Source organism: Camelus bactrianus, chromosome 25 (genome assembly GCF_048773025.1).
Source record: "Camelus bactrianus isolate YW-2024 breed Bactrian camel chromosome 25, ASM4877302v1, whole genome shotgun sequence".
NCBI classification, from domain to species: domain Eukaryota; kingdom Metazoa; phylum Chordata; class Mammalia; order Artiodactyla; family Camelidae; genus Camelus; species Camelus bactrianus.
In genome coordinates, this window is record NC_133563.1 from 20,932,828 (window position 1) to 20,950,680 (window position 17,853).

At 38.6% G+C, this 17,853-nt stretch overlaps 1 protein-coding gene across 1 annotated transcript in view; it reads left to right on the top strand.

The window, feature by feature from the left end:
- The first annotated feature begins 831 nt into the window (after positions 1–831).
- SLC30A8 (solute carrier family 30 member 8) overlaps positions 832–17,853 on the top strand; it is a 38,884-nt gene continuing 21,862 nt past the window's right edge. Inside the window, exons 1-2 of the mRNA XM_010972681.3 lie at positions 832–1,322; positions 10,408–10,607. Coding sequence (XP_010970983.1) covers positions 1,252–1,322; positions 10,408–10,607 — 271 coding nt within the window. The 5' untranslated portion in view covers positions 832–1,251. The remainder of the gene's footprint in view (positions 1,323–10,407; positions 10,608–17,853) is intronic.

Sequence of the window (17,853 nt, forward strand, 5' to 3'; positions counted from 1 at the left end):
TGGACAATATTTATTTTATTAGGTCATCGTGGGAGATCTCTGCTCAGCAGCGTGGGCAAATTCCCAAGATGCTGGGCCACTGGGATACTCCAGGACCACACTCCTGAGTGTTCTCATTAGAAGGGAGAAGGAAATGAGGACGCAGCAGCAGAGGGTCTATGCCCTCTTCTTCACCCGGCACTTGCCCTCCCTGCGTGCATCTGTATAGGTCTGGGATGCTCTTTGGCCCCCACGTAAATGCCTGCAGTGTAACCAGGCAATGTTGTCCTTGGGCTATCGTCCTTTGTCTTATACAGAAAGGAAAGTCCTTTGTAATGAAATAAAATGTCTGTCTATAAGAGTGTGGGGGTTGAAGGTCTTTCGGGATCAACTCTGAAGACTCTGTTTCTAAGAGTTGTGATTGGTTTACCTGGTAGGGACTCCTGGGGCCAGCCTTCTGTCCTCAGCAGAGGGTGCCCTGGCCAGGAAGAACACAGATCATTCCAGTTCTTGTGTGAACGAGGGCTGTTATTTATTTAGAAGCTGAGATTGCCCTTCTCCTGCCTGTCAAAAAGGGTTTCAAAGCTGCCGCACCAGGAACTGTTTCAGATTACAGACTTCAGTAACTAATGACCCATGTCCTCTCTTCGGCAGTGAAATCCCCAAATGGTCCTAGGAGAAAAGAAGTAAATCTTGATAGCTGCTTAGAGGTCATTTTAGAACTAAATCCCAGGAGAAAGGCTTTTAGGCTGAGAGACCTCCCCACCCCCTGCCAAAAAAACAAACAAAAAAACAAACAAAAAAAACAGGAAAGGAAAAGAAGAGAGAAAAAATAATAGTGGACAGAAAGGTAGCTGTTTGCAGCTCAGCCAGGTGTGCTCTGAAGAACAAACGCCTACATCAGCAATTAGCAGGTAACCCTTGAACTCCTCTACCTCTTAGAAAGCGCAATGGAATCAGACAGCATGAGACACACACACACACACACACACTTCACGTGATCCTACGTGCAAGTCTCCCTAGGAAAGGAGTTTCTGTGGGTGAGAGAACGAGGCCAGGTGATAGTCCACGGAGGCTATCATTTTAGCACATCTACCAAGAACACTGATGTGGGAGGCTTGTTAGTGTAATCCCGGAAGCCTTGTTATTTTTTCTTTGGAAACTGTGTGAATAATCGTAAGGCTGCTTTGCGTCCAAAACTGGACAGGGAGTTAGAGAGCAGCAGCCGCAGCCACCACCACCACAACAGCAAGAGCTCTTATCCCGGCCACCATGGAGTTTCTCGAAAGAACTTATCTTGTGAATGACAAAGCCACCAAGATGTATGCCTTCACACTAGACAGGTAACAGACGTCTGTTTCTGCTTCACAAGTTTCTGTGTCTTGAATATTCAATAAGCCCCTAGATCCTACTGCTTCAGAAACTTCTGCTGTTCCAACTAGGGGGCATTTTGTAAAATTTTATAAACTGTTGACCGACTTGTATAATTCATATCCTGAAAAATGCAATCCTCTGTTTAGTTGATTTGATTCCTTAAATATCCTGAGTCCGTGAAGGACACATTTTAGTAATATATTTTTCACCTGTAGATTTTCTTCTAAAAAACTGACATATATAATTTAATGTGCTTACTTTTCTTTTCCTCAATTATTCCCACTTTTAAGATAGATAGTAAATTAAATTAAATTATATTTAGAAAGAATTAAGACTTGTCAACTATGTGGCAGATTTGTGATTACATGGATCTTAAGTCAACTGCTATTTTCTTAATTATATATCACCATTAGCAAACATACACACCCGTAATAAATATAGCTGAGTTTTATGTTCTACATAGCCCTAGTTCTTCTTACTATCTCCCACAGTGCCCTGTGCATATTCACTCATTTCCCCCTTATTTAGCCATTACTGATTGAACATGCCTGGATATATAATGGAGATGGAAACATTCCTAGTCCCAGATCTCTGTCCTCTTGAAACTCTGAATGTGATGTGGAATGCATAAAAGAAAGAGGCAATCACAAAACAGCATGTGTGTTATTCTGGGGTCATACAATAAGAAGGTTCCCTCAAAGGACCCTAGGTCTTAGCTGGACTTTGGGAGTCAGAGAAAGCTTTCAGAAGTGATAGGCTGAGAACTGAAAAATTTTAAAAAGGAGTTAGAGTAAGGTTAGGGAAACCCTTCATAGGAAGTAGGGTTAGGAAAAGTTTTCCTGACTAAGTAAGTTCCTGGTAAAGAAAGAAACATTTAGGAATAAGATTTTGGTGCACTTGGGGAATTCAATCAGAGTGGCATGCAAAGAAAAACAAACTTAGTATGCATAGATTAAATGAATGAAAATCTGAAATAAATTCATGTTAGGAGCAGAATAAGACAATATTTACCCATTAATAATATGTATAATGTTTTTGTTTCCTGAAACCAAATCAATATTCCAAAGAGTGGTGACACTGTGTTTGATAGCATCAAATGTTTCAGCAACTGCAAAGAGACTTTTCCTTAGGATATTTGTAACTCTGCTTAAAAATATATATGACAAAGAGTCTAGCACATCTATTATCTCATGTTGTAAGAATTATTTTTCTTAGAAAATAATATGAGATGTGATGTACTGAGATCATAAAAAGCAAAGCCTCATGTTAGGTTAGGCAGAAATTTTGAACCACAGACTGATAACACTATGGACACTATTAATAGAGTATCTCTACATTATTAAAATAATCATACTTCTCTTCTCATTAAAATAGACCATTAGCACGCTGTTATACAAACAAAGACAGCTGTTTATGGTCACAGGATCTTATTCATGTCATAAATGGGTATGGTTTTCAGGATATGGTGATGATAAAAACGGTTGAACTCATTTTTATTTTTTTTTTCTAAATAAGAACAATTGAACCTTGATGAAATCATTTATCTTGATCCCTCATTTTGCCAGTTAGGAAACTGAATTCCAGAGAGAATGAATGTCATTCATAAAGTTGGATGTCTAATTACGGCAGTGTTGGGATGTGGACCTATGCCCTCTGTTCCTGAATTCTGTTCCCTCAACCCCCAGCCACCACCTCTCCTGCAGACACGCTTTCACCAACTGGCCTTCTGGGTCCCTAATCTATTGTCCTGAGGTCGTACATACCTTGATTCCCTCACTAATTCACCTCTTTTCCTCACCTCTCCCAATCTCCTTTCTCATGTATTTTGTTCTCTTTCGTAGAAAACTTCATCCTCTTGCTGGCATATACATAGAGCATGACAGGAATTGTTGAACATTGTCTTTAGAGATATTTTTCCACAAGAAGTAGTTATATTGGACCCTGTGGGTGCTATGAACACTACTGTTTTCATGTATCTCTTCCCCTCAATTTCCATATCCATTTGCTACTATGAGCCCTAACCTTTGGGGCTCTGCATAAACCTGACCTTTGTAGAAAGCTTTGTAGAAAGCTGACCTGCACACTCAGTAGGGTTTTCTTGGTGCTGGGAATAAGCTTCTCTTTTTCCCAAGTCATATGTCAGAGCAGTGCAGGGAATGTGAGGGCAGGGCCAGATGGCAGGAACAGACGACTGGAATCTTTTCAATGTGAAGCCTCAAAGTGTGTGAGTGTGTGTGTGTGTGTGTGAGTGTGTGTGTGTGTGTGAGTGTGTGTGCGTGTGAGTGTGTGCGTGTGTGTGTGTGTGTGTGTGAGTGTGTGTGTGTGAGTGTGTGTGAGTGTGTGTGAGTGTGTGTGTGTGTGAGTGTGTGTGTGAGTGTGTGTGAGTGTGTGTGTGTGTGAGTGTGTGTGTGTGAGTGTGTGTGTGTGTGTGAGTGTGTGTGTGAGTGTGTGTGTGTGAGTGTGTGTGTGTGTGTGAGTGTGTGTGTTTGTGCGAGTGTGTGCGTGTGAGTGTGTGTGTGTGTGTGTGTGTGTGTGCAGAATGGCAGGACTTCTGGAATGGTGGTGTGAGGAGCTCAGTGGACTTCCTTCCCTAATGAAACAACCATTTTACTGATAAAAATTATATTTAAAAAAAACTCTTAACAGTTTAGTCCCTGGAAACTGTCTTAAGGGCATACAGCAAATTGAGAACTGTTTATTCAAGAAAATCTACCAAATCTCAGTAAGAAATGAGAGTCTGTGGAATTTGAGCCACTTGCTCCACTAACCTCCTTCTCCTCCAAGCTTGTTGTGATGGAAGTTCTACTCTGGGAAGATGTGGCCAAAAAACAGGACTCACTCTCCCCTCAGCTCCCAATTGAGGGCTACCGTTTACCCCTAGAGAAAAGGGCTGTTGAAATCTCTCATTGCCGCAGCTCCATACTGTAGAACCTTTATCCAATGAAGACATGGTCCCCCTTTTCACCCAATCCCTAGTCATAGTCTAGGAGCAGTTAGGTCCTGAACATCCCTGCCCTAGCTCACACATAGGGTGAGGTTCTTCAGCACCCACTTACAGAGCAGAGGGATCATTCCAGGATAAGTGGGTCGCTGTTCCTTCTTTCAGTTTTGGTGCAGTGATGCAGAGGTTCTACACACGGGAGAAGCAGGCTATAAGAACAGAGAGTATCTCTCCATTAGAAGACTGATGATATATCAGTGAAAAGTTTATTTGGAGCAGAATATGGGGTATTTCAAGCATAAAGGCACTGTCAAAAACAATGAAGATTTTGCTGTTAAGCAATCAAGAGTAGACTAGTTGCTTCATCAGAGCAACACTCTAAATGGTAGACCAGCTAGAAGTTTAACAGAGACAGCCAGGGAAAGACAGAGGTAAAAAGAACCCTCCTGGAGTTGGCACAAGCCAAAAGATTAGCCTAAAATATTACCTCTGTAAATTCATATGCTAAAGCTCTAATTCCCATGTGACTGTATCAGTGACAGGGCCTTTAAAGAGGTGATCAAGATTAAATGCTGTAATTAGGGTGGAGCTCTGATATGATAGAACTGATACCTTTATTAAAGAGGGAAGAGATGCCAGAGATCTCTCTCTGTACTATGTGAGGACGTAACAAGAGGACAGCCATCTACAAGCCAGGAAGAGAGAGCTCACTGGAAACCAAATTTTTCAGCACCTTAATCATGAATTTCTAGCCTTCAGAACTATGGAAAAATACATTTCTGTTGTTAAAGCTACTCAGTCTGTAGTATTATAGAAGCTTAAGCAGACTAATACAGAGTTCAACTTTAACTGGGTCGAATTGTAGAGTAATTTATGCCTCAGGGTACTGCTGAAAATATTAGTGTAATCAACAAGTGATTGAGGACAACAGCTGGGTGTGATACCAATACAGGCAGAGCAGCCAGAGCTTAAGAGTGATACCATGGAAAGAGACAGTCAAAGCAAACATGATTAAAATGATCACCATCCCTGGGCAAGGGGGTGGGGGGGGAAGTAAGGATGATTATGCACATGCCCAAGGCTGTACTCTGAGGAATGACAACAGAGGCTGCAGAAGCAGGGAAAGTCAAAGGAAATACTCCATTGAACTACACAAGCCAATTCACTAAACAAATTAAAAACCAAACAAGTAAGGAGCAACAATAACATTTGGGGATCAGCATCCAGAACTGCTACAATATATTATCTAAAACACCCAGTTTCCAGCAAAATATGACAAGACATGCAAAGAAACAGGAAAGAAAAATCAACAAGCAGTAAAAAGAGCAAGTAATAGGAAACTGTCTTTGAGAGGGCTCAGATGTTGGACTTAGCATTCAAAGATTTTAAAGCAGCTATTATAAATAGGTTCAAAGAATTAAAGAAAATCATCTTTAAAGAATTAAAGATAGGCACAATGACAATGTCTCATTAAAGAGAGAGCATTAGTAAAAATAGAAAGTATTTTAAAAAAACCAAATTCTGAAGTTGAAAAGCACAATAAGTGAAACAAAGGGACTCTGCAGTAGATATGAGCTGGCAGAAGGAAGAATCAATGAATGTGAAGATAGATCAGTGGATATCATGCAACATAAACAACAGAGGGAAAAAGGAATGGATAAAAATTAACAGAGCCTCAGAGAAATGTGGTACATAATTAGATGTCCTAACATATACATAATGGAAGTACCAGAAAGACAGGAAGGGGAGAAGGAGCAGAAAAATATTCAAAGGAACAATGGCTGAAAATTTCCAAAATTGGTGAAACTATTAACTTATACATCCATGATAGTCAACAAACTCTAACAAGAATCAAGGCAAACAGATCTACACTCTGACAGATCATGGTCAAAATATTAAAAGCAAAACACACAGAGAAAATCTTGAAAGCTGTAAGAGAAAAAAAAGATCCATGATGAACAAGAGTTTCTCAGTAAGATTAAGAACTGACTTCTATCAGAAACAAAGGAGGCTGGAAGGCAATGGGATAACATATTCAAGGTGCTAAAGGAAGAAACAAATCGACCTTGCCAACCAATCAACTTTTACCCAGCAGAACTATTTTTCTAAAATGAAGGTGAAATAAAGAAATTCCCTAATAGTCAAAAACTGAGAGAACTTTTTGCTAGCAGACTCACCTTACAAGTAACAGTAAAGGAAAATTTTCAGGCGTAAAACAAATGACAACAGACATTAACTTGAATCAATACACAAAAACCAAATAGCACCAGTAAAGGTAACTATGTAGGTAATTATAAAAGACAGCATGTTTACCCTTCTCTTTTCTTTAGCTGATTTAAAGATAAATTGCATACAGTAAAATCCATAATCTTAGATGAAATAGAAAAATTCACAGATATCAACTTCCAAACTAACTCAAGAGAAAATATTGAAAATCTGAGCAGACCTACAATAAGAGATTTAATTAAAAAATAAAAAACTTCACACAAAGAAAATCCTAAGCCAAACTGTCTCACTATTGATTTCTACCAAATACGTAAACTAGAATTAATATCAGTTCTTCCAGAACATAAAAGAAAAGTGAGCATTCTTCAACTCAGTATATGAGATCGATATTTCACAGATAGGAAAACAATAGAAATGAAAACATACTTCCACAAAACCTTGTATATAAATTTTCAAACAGCATGATTCATAATAGCTGAAAAATGTAAGTAACCTAAATGTCCATCAAATGTTGTATATTCATACAATGGAGTAGTATTTGGGAATAAAAAGCAGACATAGAAACAAAGGGTTTTGACTTCTACCACCAAACAAAACTAAGATGCAAACTAAAAATAAAATAAATTCTTCTTCAAGATTACAAAATAAAGCTCCATTTTCTAATTCCTATTTTAAGAGATGAACTCAAAGTTCTAGGCTACTGACATCAAATTTTCTAATATTTCCCTATTTTTCTTCTCTGTTTCTCCCTCCCTTTTTTTTCTCGCTGATGCTGCAGTAAGTTTCTTTGCTCTGGCCTATTGTTCCTGCTTTTCAAATCCCTGACCGTGTTTGAATGCATGGGAATCTGGTGATTTATTCTTTGACAGTAAATCACATTTCATGTTTGAAGCAATCTAGCATTTGTTTTTCAGAATCTTCTTTTTAAAATTCTTCTTAGAATTTGCATCGCTTTTCAGATCAAGAGCCTATATTGCATCTAGAGACACTTAGACCACTTTGCTCTTATGAGATGACAAGGAATATATTTTAACTTTGGTTTTTAACTTCTTTTTGAATCACAGACCCTTTGGGGAGCCCCGTGAAGATGGGGGACTCCTGCCTCTTCCCCTAAAACTCACCTATGAACACACTGCATCCAATTTCAGTCCTGCTTTTGGATTTCTCGCTTAGTGCTTCAAGGAAAAATCTCGGCTCAAAGAGTGCTTCAAGGAATAGTCTTGGCTCAGAGTGCATCCATGTTGGTTATTCTTAGGTCTAGGACAAGGTAGCAGGATTTAAAAATAAAAATTGGCCAGGTTTCTTGCACTTTTCCTCTTGTGGCATTGCCTATAGGCTGTGCCCCTGGTGGGATTCCTGCCTTGGTCTGCCTTCTAAACTGCTCCAGGATGAGTTCTCTCTCCTGGTCGCTTACTACCTGGTTTTCTCTGCCCATGAGATTCATGAAAAATAGAAAACAGAGTAAAGCTTCATGTGACCACAGTAAACCGCTGGTTATATGAACAACGCCAGAACACTTGGAGACCCTGTCCTTCCCGGCACAAGAAAAAAGGAAACCACCATCCTTTATTAGATCTCCAGCTCCTCTGAGTCGATGGTCATTGGTGACCAACACCACTGCATTATATGGTTGTTTATTATCAGGGTATATATCACATGACAAAGGTGAAAATTTATAGATATAAGTACCCAATGTGCTTCTTGCTAAATGGTTCTTATTCTAATATGAAGATTGTTTGGAACTGCTCAAAATCCTGAGTGCTATTAACATCACTGGTAAAAACAATCTGAGGCCAACTTAGCAATATACATAAAAATCCTTAAAAATATAGACACTCTTTAGCCAAGTAATTTCTCTTTCAGGATTACATTGTAAGTAAATAATAAGATACTGAGCAAAGATTAAGGATATGAATCACAGTGGTTTATATAAGCAAATACCTAGAAAAAAGTCAATGGTTCAATAATAGAAAATACTGAATATCTATACTAAATGTGTGACATATCTATACTAAATATAATGCTCCCTATTTGTTAAAATAATGATGTAGAGTATTTAATAAATTGAGGAAATGCTAACAACACATACAGCTAAAAATTAGATTCCAAAGCTGGGTCTTTGGTAGAATCCTATTGTGACACTGTCATTTCATCCACAATCCATTCCGCCCATCCCCACTGAGTTGCAGCCATGTGATGTGGGTAGCACTTACCCCACTCTCAGCTCCAGGAATCAGTGTGGTGGGGTTTAGCCCATCTCTGACTGTAACAAGGTCTATGCCAATTCGCCCATCCACATTCCCCTGGCTAGAGAGGTTGGCCAAATCAACATGTAACTCAGGACTCTTGTTTACCACTTGGGAGAATGACCACTCTCTCTCTTCTTGTACAGAAAAAACCAAATACGTAGCTCTGATTTTCATTCCACTGCACAAGGACAACCAGCATAAGGCTGCAGAGCTGTTGAGAACTGCAGGGCAATGGCCTTGGAGCTTCGATAAACCAGGCTGAAGCTGATACCTCAAGATATTTTCACTTGCAGAACCATCAATTCCCATTTATTAATTTATTCAGCACGAGCTTTGTTTCCTGTACTTGCAATCAAAAACATCCTAATTAATGTGGACTCTAAGTTTAAAAAGTAGGTTTATATGTTACAAAGCTAAACAAGCCATCAATGACAGTTGTCTCTCAAGAGTTCTCTCTGCTTTGTGCTTCTCTGTAATTCCCGATTTTCTATAATGAATATATGTCATTTTATTCAGGAAAAAAACCAATATTATCATAGTTAGAGTTGTAATAATAATCATCATTTAAGCCAAAACTATCAGTTCTTTTTCTAGATGGTGATTAAGACAAATGATGTAACTCTTCAAGTGGAGGCTAATTTGTTTCCTTTTTGTATCTTTTAAAGCCATGAATGCAAAATTGCTAATTCTAAGAATCATATTACTGTCTTCTAACACGTTTATTTAAAAATACAAATGTTCACGATCATTGCATCAGTAAAAACTGGTTTTTGGTATACTGACGTTTAGGTAGGGATGCAGTGTGGCCACAGTGGAAAAACACTAGGCCTGGAATCCCAGCTCTGCCATCTCTTGGCTATTTGACCTCAGGCAATTACTTCACCTCTCTGAACCTTAATTACTTCAGGTAGGAAACCATGGGGTTGGACTAAATATTATCTACAATCCTTCCATCTGTGAAATTCTGTATTTCTATAAATGGCTCTAACAATGCTTTATATTTGAACAGAACTAACATGCACTGCCCGCTTTTGGAAGCATAAGTAGGTTTCACTCTCATTACAACTCTGATAGATCGGTTGAGATTTCCGCAAAGCTGTGTTAAGAAGGTTTCTCAGGGTCCATGTGGACTCAGCAGGGAAAAAGTGCTAAGATCTATTAGCAGTGTTGCTGTGGAGAAGAAAGGGAGAGTGATGGCATCCAGTAGTGAGTATCTGAAGCACCAGGCTGGCTCATACACACATTACTCATTGATGATAACAACCTCATTACTGCCCCCATTTTAACTTGTAGCACAATGTCCAGAATCTTTTCAAAGTGAAGTAACGGGGAAGGAAATGCACCAAAGTGTATCTGCCTCCTTTCTCCTTTTCCTTTGCCATCTCTTAATCACTGGTTGTATGGACTGAATAAGAGCTTGACTAAGTAGGAGCAAAACTTTTTAGTAGTTGAGAATTCAGGAGGAAACGTCTTGCTTGCTCCTTACACTTAATACTTCTTGTAGAAGGAGCTGGGTCTGGTAGGGTCCTAGCTAGTCAGCAAATGCCATCCTCGCAGTTCTGAGAATGGAAAGGGCTGTCAGTGGGATGCTGGTTTGCAACCGCGTTCACGTCTTGCTTCTGTCAAACTCATCCACAGCGTGGAACTCCAGCAGAAACCCTTGAATAAAGATCAACATCCTGGAGAGAAGCCAGAGGAGCGGGAATCAGGAGCCATCCATCACTGCCACAGCAACTCCAAGGCCACGGGGAACAGGGCGAAGGAGCAAGTCCAAGCCAAGTGGAAACTCTGTGCTGCTTCAGGAATATGCTTCTTTTTCATGATTGCAGAGGTTGTGGGTGAGTATTTCTCAAGACTTCTCTGATTAAACAAGTAAACCAACAAAACCTTGCATTGTTATGGGAGGGTTACCTAAGTTCTTTTTAAAAAACGATTGAGTATTTTCTGTATATATATAGTAACAATATGCTCATTGTAGATAAGTTGGAAAATAGAAGGAAACAAAATAAAATTTGTCACAATTCCTCCATTTGAGTGATAATCTCCAATAACACTATGAAGTATTTTTGTACAATATATTTTCTATTCATAGCTCACAAGGTTTTTTTTTTTTTTTAAACATAATTGAGAGCATACTGAACGCTTTTGGCCAGGCCATCAAATACTCTTTAAAAAGAGTTTTATGCCTGAACAATATTCTATAATATGCTCCACTGTGATTTACATAACCATCTTTCTATTGTTAGAAATTCAGAGAGTTTTTCCTGCTTATGGGCAATGCTGCAATGAAAAATCTTGAATAAAACTCTGCCTGCTTTTCTGGTTAATCTCTTCAAAGAGATTCTTATAAGTGGAAATAATTGGTTAAAGGACATGAATATTTTTATTCCTTTTTTATGCACATGCCAAACTGCTATCCAGAAAGCTTGAAAATTCCTATGTCTGCCAGCTTCACAAAGAGGGTGATTCTCTCTCCAAACTTATTTTCATCTTTTAAAAATCTTTGTTAATGTAAAGATGAATATGCTTTATTTTCATACACATTACTTTAATTGTTACTGTTAGAATACTACTTGCATGCTTATTAGAGATCTGTATTTCTGTTAACACGTTTCCTATTTGCCTTTTAATATCTATTGCTCACTTGTTTTTTTAAACAATTTGTAATTCTCTATATTGATCACTGGGAGCTCTTTATATAGTTAGGATATTAAACTTTTGTTAAATTTGTATATAAATACTATTCTAGTTTATTGTTTATTTTAAAATTTTCGTTCAATTTTTGGTTTGACTTAGAGAAGTTTCAAACTTTACATAGGTAATTCTATCAAACATTTCATTTTGAGTTGATTTCTTTTACTACTCTTTCACTATTTAATGCTTAGTAAGCCTTCTCTATCTACTGAGAAGATAATTATCATTTTGTTGTTGTTCAGTTCTTTACAATTAATTTTAAGTCAATGTTAAATTATATATGCTCTAAGGACTGAAAATTCTCCTTCAAAATAGCTAACAAGATTTCAGCATCATTTATGGAATAATTAATTATTTCCTCCATTGATTTTTCTCCATGTTAGTTTTATCATTTATCAAGTTTTTATAAATAATAGGGCTAGATTCTAAAGTGTTTTTATTGATCTGTGTTGCTGGTCTCTGTCAGTAGTAATATGTTTAATTAATGTATATTTACATGTTATAATATCTGTTGTTCTCTCCTCATTATGCTTAGCTTAACAGAAAAGAAGGTAAAGGCTGTTCATTCCTGTTTATTATTCTAATTAAACATGAGAATCATTTTGCTCAGTTTCCTCCAAAATCTAATTATGATTTTATTGGTACATAAATTAATTTAGAAACACAAGTCTCCTTAAAATACTCAGTTTTCCCTTCCAGGAATATGGTATGTTTCTCCATTTATCCAAATACTGTACATCTGTCAACAAGGTTTTGTGCTTTTAGGTTGTTTGTTTTAACACAGGGACAACCCATTTCTTGCTAGAGTTACTTATAGTTATGTCATGTGTTTGTCTTATTCTTTCCAGAGGTGAGTGGGGTCTTTCTTTTCTCATGTCTTGTTTTCTAGATGGTTACTTTTTGTATTTTGGAAAGTTTCCATTTTGTATATTCATTTGGTACTCAACATTATATGTGAACTATTGTCACTGCAAGTGCAGCTCAGTTAATTTTCCTTGTTCCTCTCTCATCCCCCCTCCCCATGCCAGAAGATAACTCTCTCTTATACCAAAAATCTACATTTCTTCTTGCTTTCAATAGTTATATCTCGTATTTTTCATATTTTTATCATCTTAAATAAGATGCTAAATCAAATCATATGTTCAATTATTTAGTTGTCCTGAGGGGTTAAATATATTTATTATGCTAATGAAGTATTCTCCTTGTCCTAGTTTTTTAGTGGTTAACAAACAATCAAGGATGACTGTTGATTTTTATCAAAAACCTTTTAAATTCATTCTATTTTAAAACTTTTTGACCCATCGTTGATATGTATATTAAGAGATTATGATGCATTTCTGACGTTATGTGACAACAGCTAATATTTATTTAATGCTTATTATGTGCCGGGAACTGTGATGAGTGGCTTCCATGTATCACTTTACTTCATTCTGATGAAATTCCTGAGAGGTAGGTCCCATTATGAATTGCACTTTATAGACCAGAAACCTGAGGCATAAAAAGTAAAGCGCTCTGCTTCAGTTACATCCCTGTAAGTGGGCAGGCGGTCTGATTTCCAGAGCTGGTCTTAGGTTCTCACTGTGGTGCCTCCCAGCTTGGCTGTGTTCGGCCAGTCGTTCAAATGCATTGCTTAATTTGAGTCACTAATATTTTTGTTAGGATTTCTATAGCTTTTTTGATCACTGAAATTTAACTAGAGTTTTCTGTTTTGGAGTGATTTTTCTAGGTTTTTGAATCAGAGTTATGCATATTAAAATGAAATGTTTAGTTTTTGCAATTTCCTTTTTCTTAAAAAAACTAAAACAGTTCACACAATATTGTAATTATTCTTTCTTTTTAAGAACTCCTTGGTAAATTGTCTGGCTTCAGAGACATTCTTGGATATAATCTTTTGATATATTTTAGCTTCTTCATTCATGGACATACTCAAAATTTCTATCTTTTGAGTAAATTTTGGTTATTTATAAATTTCCAAAGTCATTCATCTCACTGAAATTGTCAAGTTTATTATCATACAATGGAACGTGATCGTCTCAGACAGGCAGTCTCCTCTTATTTATTCTGGCTCCTTTCTCATTTTAATATTGTTTATATGTTTTTTGCATCTTTTCCTTGATTTAACTTGGTAGATACTTATTTATTTTATTCATATATTATATTGTACATTTTCTGGAATATAGCATTATTTAAATTTTTCTTGTTTTCTAATTCATAATTTTGGCTTTAAGAAATGTTTTTACTTCCTCCAGCTTTCTTTTGTTAGAGCTGTAGTGATAACACATACTTCAATATCTTCAATTACATCTTTATTTAATATATTTGTACCCTTTCTTTTTACTACAGATAAAACTATGTACAACTATGAATTTAATCTAAAGGATTTGTTATTCAGTGTTATCTTAGTTGTAACTGATTTTAACCAAAAAAATAAAAAAGAACATTGTAAGCTCCTGGGCATATAGCACCACTCTTGCCACTATTACTTGCTATACTCTGTTACCAATATTTTGGCTTCATTTTCTTTTTATTACCCCAAAAGAGTGACAGATTAATAATAATCTGAGATTGAAGGAGAATCTGCTAAGCTATACTTTTGCACTGTAATAGCAAGCAATCAAAATTAATTGGGTTATTCCAGCAATGGAGTCTTTAAATACATATATAAACTGACTTTAAGAGTCAGAAGAAAGCGATGTTGTCAGGAAAGGAATTAAACAGATACTGACAGAAAATCATTTGGAAATGGAGCTGTATTGATATTGAGCTAATCTCCCTAAAACATTGCTGTCATCATGTTCACTGTGTCTTCAGAATTCCTCAGCAGTTCACCTTTGCCTAGCTCAGTGCTTCACAACCTCTTCCCCATTGTAGCCAGCATAGGAAATTTTACTGGGTGCAGGGGTAAGCTGACAAGTATGCTGGTAGCAGAAAGAGGCTGGTCCAGGGACCTTCTCTGTGCTAGGCCCCACTTCTCTGTGCTAGGCTGCCCCAAGTGAAAAGAGATCAATATATTGGAAAGCTCTGCTGTCCTGGACAAAATGAAAAATTCTTACTTTGGCTTTCAAGTTATTCCACCATCTGGCTGCCAAACCAACTATCAACCTTTTCCTTTTACTACTTCCCTACATGACTCAAATTCTGTTTCAACTATTTATTCATTCAATGCAAAATAATCATTGCACCTTATGGCCTCTGTCGCTTTTGCTGATGCCTTTTGATTTATATGCAAACACCCTCCCATTCCCCATACTCATCAAAGCCCTGACCATCATTCAAGACCCCAACCCATAGCTCAAGTCCTCCCTAAAGCCATTTTTGACCATGCAAGCAATTATTATTCTCAGATCACTTTGGGGAATCTGAGAGGTCCTCCTGCAGAACATGGGATTTGGGCAAAGCCTTGAAGGATGAGTAGGAATTGAGAGGTTGCTAAGAGGGAGATGAGAAGGGCCTTTCAGATGGAGGGGCTTAAATGTGGTCCAGGAGGCAGTGAAAATCAGCCTTGCCTGGAAAGAATTTGAGTGGCTAGGTCTGCAACAGGACAGGAAATCTGAAAGCAATTCAAGTAATTCTGATGTGTAGCCACATCTGGGTGCCACTGTTTGGAGTGGATGGGTATTGCCTGTTGAGCAGGCTTTCTCATCCTCATTATGCGGGTCGCAGTTCTGATCCTCCTGGCCCACATGCCTTATGGTCATTAGCATGGCCTGGTGTGAGATGCCAAACTGGATTACCAGCCTGGATCTTTATATAGGGAGGCTGGGGGAAAAAATACTCCCTCTTTTCTTTAAAATACTATGCTGCAATGATTTAAATCCAGAGCTTCCAGAGGCCTTTCTTAAAGAGGAGGAGGAAGTCTGTCTTCAGAAGGAAAATTAATAGCAATAGTTGGAGACAGAGCAGAGCTCCAGCAACATCTTTTAAACCTTAGGATTAGGCTGTACCTACCCAGATTTGCTCTGTTATTTGAGCCAATAAATTATCATTTTCCTGCCATTTAAGCTAGTTTTTGTTGGGCATTTATGACTTACAGCTGAAAGAACCTAAGGCAGTGGTGTGGGGTAAAACACGGTTAATGGAGAATAAAACTAGAATGGTGGCTGAGGGTTCTAGAAGGACTGTGAGGCGTGGCTGGGGAATCCGGATTTATTCTGTAGGCCTTGGGGAGTAACTGACATATATAATAGGAAAGAACCAGGTCAGAGAGCTGTGTTTAGAGAGAAAATTCTCCACAGGGTGCAGAGCAGACAGGAGGAAGGAATTAGAGAAGGCTGTAAGCCTCAACGTGTCCACTGTTAATGGGCCTTTGAACCTACTGGGTTGGGACATTTTCTGATTGCTTGTGCAAATTCCTAATTGTAGAAAGGCCCTAAAGAGGAGCTACACTGCAAATGTAAATATGCATCCCTCTTTAAGAGGACAGACATACGGACACTGAGAACTCACAAAATAAGCTCAAGTATGGCCATTTGTGGAAGAAAATGAGAGTGGTCAGTGGAAGACATTCTGAAGCAGGACTATTCAGAGCTAAGCAAGGATGGAGGAAGCGCCAGGTTGCTAAGTGGGAAAACAGGGCTGGGGGCAGGCTGGGAAGATGCTAAGTATCTCAGAGTAAAACTAATTTTCTCTGAGTCAGAGAAAGCTATTAGCTGGGCAGTGGGATAACCACAAGCTTTACTATAAGGGTATATATTTTGCACTAAAGCCAGGGTGTCTCAGTGGCTTAGGCTACTTCTATTTTTTGAGGTTCCTGGTATTAAAAATGGAAGAAGGTCAAAACATACCAATGCAAACTGTGGTGTTTTAAATGATTGTTGACAAACCACTCCATGAGTTTTTGACATGGCACGTTATAGGATATAGAAATGTTATTCATGAAACAACTCTGGAATTTTTAAAAAGCAAATTAATAGCATACCCTGGGGTTGTCCAGTAATGGGACACAAGACACTGCTGGCAGAGGAACACCTACTTCTCTCAATCCTGGCAGCATGTGTCTGTTCTCCACAGAAAACGTCCCATGTACTTAACACCAGCTCTCCAAAGCTGAGGTGAACATGAGCCCCAGGTCCAAGGGGCCCCCTTCCTGCTGTCATCTTCACCCCACAGGCCCCGAGAAGAGTCTGTTTCCAGGACTTAGTCCTTAGTGCCTCTCCTACCTTGCTGTAAGTGCATCCCTCTCCACGCTTTCCCAAGTAACGAGAACTGTGACTGTTACTGTCTTATTTCATGGCTTTATTCGCAGTTTCCTTTGGCTGTTCCCAGTGCCTTACCCTCCAGCTTCTCCTTGCTCAGAATCATCCTCCCTATAGCTGGCAAAGATCTCTCCCTTAAATACAAATCAGAACATGTCATGACCTTGCCTCAGAGTCTTAAATAGATTCCTCTATCCTCTAGGATAATGTTCAAATCCTTTTGCATGATGTCTGACACCCTACACGAGGGTCCCCAAGCTACCTTTCCAGTCTCGTTTCCTATTATTTCTCCAAAACTCCACACCTCCTACTTTCCCCCAAAGGTGCCATGTTCTTTCATTTCTCTGTGGTTTTGTTCCTGCTCTTATTTCTTCCTGAGAAATCCTCCTTTTCTAGCTAACTCTTACTCCTCTCTCATGCTCCCAGCAAGAGTGGCTTTCTGATCCCCTGGCCCATTCCGCATGTCTTCCGTACGGGGAGTGCTAGACAATGAGATCACTGAAGAGAGGGACTGCGGTTTGTTTAACTTTGTTTATCTTTGCATACCCATCCCTGCACCGTGCACAGTGAGGGCTCAATAAACCCCAGCTGGATGATGGGATTAATTGTCAATAATACCCCATGCTTTCAGAAGTAAATGCAAGTTCACTCGCAAACTACCTCTTAAAAACCATTTGCTCCGTAGGATTCAGCGTGATTGCCCATGGTTTTCTAGATTGTTCTCATAAGTAGCTCGGACGGTTGCAAAACGGTTCTCAGCCCCCGGGTCTCCATACAGACATGCTTTTTCCAAAGCAAGCCCTTTTTCTGTCTCAGTCACCTCCTGACTCGGCTGAGCCTGTTGAAGGACCCTTATAGGACTTCAATTCCTTGACTTGAGCACAGTTTTAGCCCAGCCCACAGAATCCTCGCCATCCTTCATTGCTAAGATGGCAGCATGCTGCTTATCTGCATGGAGTCATTTTCCGGGCAAGAAATAATGCATTATTAACACAGCTTTATTCTCAGGCCCGAGTTTGGCAGATAGAGCAACATTAGAGGATAATTGGAAGGTTAGCAAAATGTTGCTTTTTGGCTAATGAATCATTTCAGTGTTTGCACTGACAGCTCAGTAACAAGCTTGAAGACTGCTTTGCTTCAGACCATTAAACTTCGACAAACCAGTTATTAACTACAGCAACAGCCAGCGATCTGC